The following is an 8034-nucleotide window of genomic DNA, read 5'->3' on the forward strand; positions in this document are numbered from 1 at the left end:
GAGATAAATAGTTGTCAGCAAACCAACACGAGACTGCAACGAGCAGAGCACAAATACAGTGCCTAGTTGGATAGTTTTCAGAAGCTGAGCCAAGGAAGAGTTATTTTTGAAGCATCCCTGGTGTCTCTTCCCATGACCAAGTAAACTATGCTCGTTTCCTTTCTTCGTGTGACACAATTTTTAGATACACAATCTTTTTTTTTCTCTTCTTTTTCTCTTTCTTCTCTGTTTAGACTTAATGCTCATGTCAGCCCCAGTGGGACTGCCTGCTACATAACGTCAGACATGTTTTATATAGAAGTGCAGCTGGAGAAGGATGGAAAGGTGACAGATGTAAAGCTGGCTCACCTTGGAGAAGCTCCTGTGGTAAAGTTAATTTTCTCTGTCTCTCGCTTCCCTGTAGTCTCCCACCTGGTCTCCAGCTGCCATGCCAGAAAGCCTTTGGCTTCCTTTTGGTCTGGTCACATTTGCCAGCCTGTGCATGGCACCGGCTGCCTCTTTAGGCATCTGAATCTCACCTAAAATTACAACTCAGTTACAGATATTGAGTACTGTAGTGCTAAATATTGAGGTAAAACTCAGCTGACAGTACACCTTTCCAAGAATTTTGTAGTATCCTGCATAAATATTTGTATTCTCATACTTGGATGTTGTCAATATACAGTAAATAATAGGGTCTTAAAATATTTTCTACCATGAGTAGTGCAAAATATATTACTAGTGGATGTCTTGGAGCTGTTACCAGAGATTTCCTTTTTCCTTCTGCCTTCTTTAGTAGTATGTGCATTCCTACTAATGGGGATGTTTTTATTGCAAAATTTCTTATTAAAATATTGGCAGAATATCACTCAGCAGTTCACACGTGTTCTGCAGTTGTTCAGTGTTACAGACAATCTTTCAGATCGAAGGTATAACAAGGAGATGTTGCAGCATGAACTCTGATTTTTGTCAGTAAGAATCCAAATGGTTACATTAATGTGGAGTTTACTTAGTCCTTTTTTCACTTGCAGGCAGCCCAGGAATTTCATGTAGTCCTGTTTAATCAGCACAAGGCTCTCGAACAGCAAGTGCTGGACAATATTATTAGGATGGAATTGCATATCCAGAGAAATTTAGCACAGTAGCTACCAATCAAAGCATTTTTTTTTCTGTGAAGAATTTATCAACAAACTATTTATGTTAATTTTATCCTATAAATGTTATGTTTTAACTTTTGTAATGTTAATTTGGTTTTCATTGGCTGTTTCTTTTCGCTAACCATTCAGCTAATTGAAAGTAATTGGGAACAATCTTACTGTTACCAAGGAAATGCTTTAAAGAGACATTTCACAGAACATGGCAAGAAACATGAAACTGCTCTTATTCTTGTAGGTTTGTGAGGACTTGGTGCAGCATCTAAGGTAAAGAATCATATGCAGTCCTTTGTTGAATGGAAAAAACCAGCAGAAAACAGCAAAAGAACTGACAACTTTTTTAATTTCATTTTTAATGTGGAAAGTCAGTTCCAGTGCTCTGTGCTGGAGGTTGGTGGTTATTGTAACTGTTATAACCTGCTTCCGCTTTGTAAATTCAAATGTCTTAACTCCACATCCTTCAGGATTCTGTCATAGAAATGAAAGCAGGGGGAGATCACATGGCATGTCTTTCTTTGCAAATTTGTTGGAGAAGGTGTTACTTTAATTGTCTCATGCATCGGTATGTCACTATATAATTTTTTTTTCTTATTTACTACATTTTGGTTTAAATAGTTGCTGTTCCAAGTCAGCCCACCACCTTAAAAATCCAGAACTTCTCTAGCAAATGTGATAAAGGTTCTAGATTTTACTAATAATGAGTGTATTTAAGAATTCAGTGGATTCTTACTGAAATACCTTGACAGAACAGTTGAAAGGGGAGGTAAAAAGAGAAAGACTAATCGTGGACATTGCATATTTTATCTCTTTCCTATGTTGACCTGTAATGCCTCTTCAGTTTTTCCAGCCCTCAGAAATTAAGTTATATTAGATTTAAGGGTGCAAACAGTTGTCCTAAAGCTTTAACTTGCATTTTCCTTGGGGTTTGATTGCTAGTGATGTTAAATGCCAGCGGTTTGGCTCTGAGTGATGACATATCATTACCACTAGCATGAAGGGTACTGCTTGTTCCTCTTGTTTCCTGTTTTTGTTAAGCTTTGGTGCAAAGTGCAAGTATCTCTTCTGCACCTCCTGGTGTAGTATTTTATTTGGTCATAGGGCAGTTTGTTGTGTGTGTAATGTTTCCAGTGAGTCTCAACCTTAAAATCATGATGAACCAGTGAGCTAAAGCATAGGCTCGTGCTGTGTCTGCGCTTGTACCTGCATGCCTGCTTCCCTCCCTTTTCCCTGCTTCCTTGCCGGTCCTGTTGGAAAGAGTCATGGAATTGGTCACTAACTTGTTTAGCTTTCTGTTTGGAAAGGATTTGTCCCAATGTGAAAGTCCAGGCAGGCTTATTTGGTCTCTCTGCTGATGCCCATTGCAGTCACATCTGCATGGAATGGGAATGTCCAATATTAATACAATCTTTGGTATTTTGATGGAAAGGACAATGTACAAATGCATTGTATTAGGGTAGTTTTACTAAATGAGTAGCTTTATTGGAACATCAGGAAAAGTGCTTTGCAGCCAATGAGCTGTCAAATTTGTGTATCGTGCACATCTATTGCTTTCAGTAGCGCATATTTAACCAGCATCAGCTCTAATTACATTGCTTTTTGCAGCAGAGCCAAGGATTCACATTTCCTGGTCTCTTCCAAGAAAATCGAAAAGCAGTAGTGCTACTTTACAGATCTGATAAGGAGGGGGCCATGTCATTCAGAAATGCTTGTTCTAGCAGGTTATATGTAAAAGACTTATTATCCATCTCATTGAGTAGCATGATAGCAGTTGTTTCTTTCTGGTAGGATGAAGAATTATGATGACTTCGGAAAGACTCTAGAAGACCTGTCAAATCTGTATAAAATTCCAGGAAACAGGTTGCAACTAGTTATTACTTGAAAAACTTTTAAAATCCATAGCCTAGCTTTTGTTTACTTACAAAAATATTTTCTCTCTCTCCCCCAGTGAAATGAGAGCTAAGGGATACCTTGCTTTGCAGGCCCTTGAAAAAGATCTTTATTCAATGTATCTTCTAGACAGGTAAGGTTGAAGTCTACTTCCTTCTCCCTTTCCCTCTACCCCCACCCTTCATTTCACTAAAAGCCAAGTTAACCAATCTAATTATAGAGCAGGATGTGGAAGACTAATGAGTTTTATCCCACTGGAAAGCTTGAAGTCTTTCTGTAGTTTGCCAACTCCAGGCACACCAAACAAGATGATCTACTGAACTCTGGGCCTTATCTAAGGGACTTGCTGGGAAACTGGTTGGTTACAGAACTTGTGTTTGTGTGCATGTGAGCTCCCACTAGGAGCCAACAGTGCCTCTGAAAGTCAGAAGTCATGTTTAGATCTTTCTGCAGCAGAAGTAAAATATTCCTTTCGGGGTCCTGCTGTTTGGGTATCTCACTTTGTGTTCAGGTTTTAGATCAGGAGTCGTGGATGCTAGCTTTCCTCCTGTCTTTCCTTTTCTCATTTCTCCTTTCAAAGAGCAGGGTTACAGGTAGATGTGGAAGAGATTTTCCTAAACCCTCTGGTAATTGTACAACAATTTTTGTTGGTTTCTGTTTTTATTTTTCCCAGAAAATTAGAGTTGAGGACAGTGTTTTCCTTTTATATTCTTGAAACATCTTCCCTGTTATCTTGCCTATTAAGCAATCCAGCAAGTATCACCATCTGTGACCTGAAACACATTCTTGGCTTATTTTTGTACCCTTATGAAGTGTATTAACTCCATGAACAAATATACTGTATCCTTGCTGATCACTGATACCTCAGTAAATAGTATTTATTAGTCACATGGATTATTTATCCCATCTATGATATAAGTTAATGAACTGCAGAGTTTTAATGCACAGACATTAATTGTATAGCTCTATGTATTCAGCTGTACAATCACATTTGAAGTTAGAGATTGGTTCTATTTGAATTAGTTTATCCAGGTTACTTCCTCACTCTTTGCTCAACCTGCCACTCCAATATTTTTGTCCCCATTAATTTCTGGTAAATAGCAAATCAAATTGCAACATGAAACAGCTTAGATACAGGGTTGAAACTGGAAGCCCAAGTCCCAGGAGTAAATGCATGAGTAAAATGATGTTTTGAAAGCTGTCATAACAAATGGAGAGACAATCTACTTCCAAGAAAGCATCCTCTCCCTTTGATTAAGGGTGAAAATTATCCTTTACATTAGCCTAGCTCGCACTGCAACTCAGGAAACACTAATCAAGATGTGTTTTGAACTAGAACACAGGATGTAAACAGAGTTACTGAAGTACTTCATGGAAAAGTAGGACACCTGGTGCCAAGAACTGGAGGTGATTTTTTTTTCTATTTTTTTCTTCATGGATTCCAAGAATTGTAATAAAAAACCCCTCCTGAGACGATCTTTGTTTGCATTAAAGATCCTCTATTACAAATACAACATGCTGTAGGAACTTACTGTGTCTGTATTCTCAGATAGCGCAGAGACATACAGAAGGAGAAAATATGAAGAGACCAGGTGGCTTATCAGCTCCTGCAACACTGACTTTGCAGCAGCCTAAAAGCAAAGCCAGCAATATTCTGAGGTTGTGTGGGAAACCACAGCTGGGGAGTAACCCTGGGAAGACAGTGATAGCAGCTGAGATAAAACTCGTGTTGCTGAAGAGGCAACTACAGTCAGTTGATAAGTTTTTTGGCTCATCTGCACTGTCAGAAGTGAGCCTTACCTATTCATGTGTTATAGTTCAAAAAGGTACTTCTACTACATTCTACCACTATCCTACTGCACAGGTTCGTGCAAGTGTCCCTTAACGCCAGTATTACAACTTCTTCTATTTCAGAATAGCCACTGAAAGCTATTGTGCTCCTGTTTTTCCCCCCTTTGTGTCAAGTTGCCTAACAGATTTCCTCTATTAATGTGTAGTAACTATTTTCTTATTTCTCAGGAACTCCTATGAACATTGAATTTTACATTTCTCCCTATCAAGTTTTGGAAGCAGAACTAAATCCTGGTAAAGCTGGAAAAGCAGAAATTACTAACGTGATAACTTTTTCAACACAACCTGTTTCATGAAGTGAAGTTGACTAATGAAACTCAGAAATAAGATTTAAAATTCTAGTTTAGCAGAATGACTTATATGATGCACTTTAGCACAATTAGAATGTACATCAGGAAACCACTTCTCATTTCTTGGCTGTTGACCCAAACTGAAATGAGCGATCAAACAAAATAACTGCCCAGCATTCAAATGAGTGGTGGTTGCTTGATCTCTTTCATGGCAAGTCCCAAAAGCAGCTATAGCTGCTGTCGCCATTGGACACTTTGGCCATTTGGGTGCGCTTATGTGCAGGCTTCTCTTTGCTGCCCAAGCACGGTGGCTGTCAGCTGGACCTGACCTTTAAAAGCCCTTACCATTGCATGTTTTTTATGCACAGGATTAATCTACATGGACAGGAGGGGAATAATGCCATTCTATTTCTTCTTTCTCTTAGGTTCTCAGGTATATGGAACAAAAACAATTGTAATTGTTGAAGGCACCGATACGCTTCACCGACTTCCTCTCTCTCCACTGCTTGTAGATTCTCAAGCTAGAGGGGACAGGTGAGGGTGTGGACACTTCTCAATACAAAAATGGATTTACATGTCATTGGTGCTAACCTCAGCATAACTTACATGCAGCCTCTGCTAGAACAGGGAGCTCTGTTTTATTGATGGCATTGTGCTCCATGGCTGCCCCCTCTGTCACCTGTGGCTTTTACAGTTCTCCCAAATGGACTTCAAAGTTACTGTGTTCATATTTAAGTGTGTCGGTTGCACTGAATTATAGGTTTATTCATAGATTTGAAACCAGAAAGAGCCACTGGAACAATATTACTTAACTTCCTAGTATTCAAAAAGCAACGCTGCATAGTTACAGAATAAATAAAGCACATATCGAAGGACCTTAACTATAGAAAAGTAGTTTGTTATCCCACTATGGATACTGACACATCATCTCTGTTTACTTCAGTGCTAGGCTGGAGAGAAAGTCTGAAGTCATTCTGCAAAATACATCACTATAGAATGATTTACAGAAAACATCCTTGTGCACGGTTGCTCAGTTTATCGTGGCGTGCTTTTCCTTTCCACCAGTCTTCACAGTAACCTTGTTTTGAAGTGTTAAAGGCTAAAGTTGCATTTATAAAGCAAAACTTTTCTGAAGACAGAAAGTATGGAATATAGTAAACTGTGAGTGACCTGATAGTGGCTTTGCAGTGAGAGTCCCTCTTATGTCACGTTCTATCAGAAGCTTTCATTCTGACCTCTTTTTCTTTTTTTTTTTTTTTCCTCAGTAACCCTGATTTTTTGCCGCTGTCTGATGAACTCAGCATGGATTTATCAGCTTTTTTTGTGTTGAAGTTTCATCAGCCTATTCCTATGTCCTCATGCAGTATTGAAGAGATACAGAGGCTCACAGGCATGTTACAATTGTTTTTAAGACCAAGTACTTCTGTGACGATGCAGTACCCATTTGGTTTCTACTTCCCTGTGTTAATATTGGAAGAGGAAAAACTGGTTTCTGGGGCAGAAGGTGTGCTGTTCTATCAGCACAGCTGTAACATTTTAGTAACCAGTGCAAACCACAGAAGTTCTTAAGACAGATATAACAATTACAGGCAAAGGTGTTAAAACACTACCTCAAATTCCCCTTAGCATGAAAAGGAACAAGAAAGAGGATTAATGTTTTTGTCTTTTCAAAACATTATAGGTTGGGGCTTTTTTTTTAATATTAGCTTTCATGTACAGTCATAACCTAAATGACAACAAAAAAAATCACCTGGTTTCAGGAATTCAGATTACTGGCTTGAAACTTGCTCCTCTATATGAGCTGATTGTTCAGTCTGCCATCAAAGAAAAGTGCAGTGAAAACTTGTCTACACACAAATCTTGTTTCTTCGTGGTGAGTATAGTGTGTTTGACACACACTCTGACCTTGTGCAAGATATATACTGAATTATAGTTCCTCATAAGCAAGCAATGCAGACTTCCCAGAATCTCAACAGTGTATAAATGCTCCTTAGGAAATAGTTCAAGTTATTTACGAAACAATATTAGGCCCTTTCAAGTAAGTGAGCTTCTCATACTCATCCTCATTAATGAAACACTGTGTGCATGGCTGCTGAAGTTGTACTAATTTGTCTGTGTGAAACCCGAATATTTACTCAGGTTGCTCAGAATTTTGCCATTAATGCCTTAAAAGAAGGAAACTTCTTTGGTAGTGGGAGGAGCAAATCCAAAGTTGGTACTAACTTGCTTTCTGAAGGTGTTTATCATGTTGCATATATCATGCTGTTTTAACTAAAAAGATTTTTTTTATTAGATTACATTGAGAATATGGATTCCTTTTGATAGGATTGGCAGAAAGAAAAGTGTACATTGTTATAACAGGGATGTCAACTACTGTCTGGAGCCATGGTTGCTTAACTGTGGACGGCTTCCCTTTTAATAACCTTTTTATTAAAAAATATTCAATTTCTGCTGCATTAGACATAAAGTTTTAGAATAGAAAATGGTGGCTAAGATGCTTTCTGCGAGACTTATATACAGGGCAACTACAAGATAAGCTTCAAAGATCTACTTTTTATTTTGCTAGGAAACTATAATTTTGCAATTGATGGCTGCAGAAGAGGGCACCTTGTTCTCTTCTACTAGCAGTGTTAGCACAGCCCACTACCTACATAGTTCTTGGACTTTGAGCTGGTGGTACAGAAGGTGGTAGTAGTAGGTTTACACCATGCTAAAGTAAGGTTTAGCAAAGCTCTCCTCTATAAAACCCAAAAGATGGGAGGAATTTTTCATTTCCATTGGGTACGCATAAAAGGCTCTGTAACTCTTCAGCAGTTCCCTAAAATATTATTACTTGCTGGGAAATGGTTTTGCTTTTGAGTTTAAAGATAAGT

At 38.5% G+C, this 8034-nt stretch overlaps 1 protein-coding gene across 1 annotated transcript; it reads left to right on the plus strand.

The window, feature by feature from the left end:
- The first annotated feature begins 254 nt into the window (after nt 1-254).
- On the plus strand, nt 255-6529 carry LOC128851182 (mediator of RNA polymerase II transcription subunit 1-like). The gene is made up of 7 exons (XM_054058206.1): nt 255-366; nt 1372-1400; nt 2919-2990; nt 3079-3153; nt 5040-5105; nt 5587-5695; nt 6427-6529. Exons 1-5 carry the CDS (start codon nt 286-288, stop codon nt 5056-5058), a joined length of 276 nt encoding a protein of 91 aa, XP_053914181.1. The 5' UTR covers nt 255-285; the 3' UTR covers nt 5059-5105; nt 5587-5695; nt 6427-6529.
- The last annotated feature ends 1505 nt before the right edge of the window (nt 6530-8034 follow it).

This window comes from Cuculus canorus, chromosome 2, assembly GCF_017976375.1.
Source record: "Cuculus canorus isolate bCucCan1 chromosome 2, bCucCan1.pri, whole genome shotgun sequence".
NCBI lineage: Eukaryota > Metazoa > Chordata > Aves > Cuculiformes > Cuculidae > Cuculus > Cuculus canorus.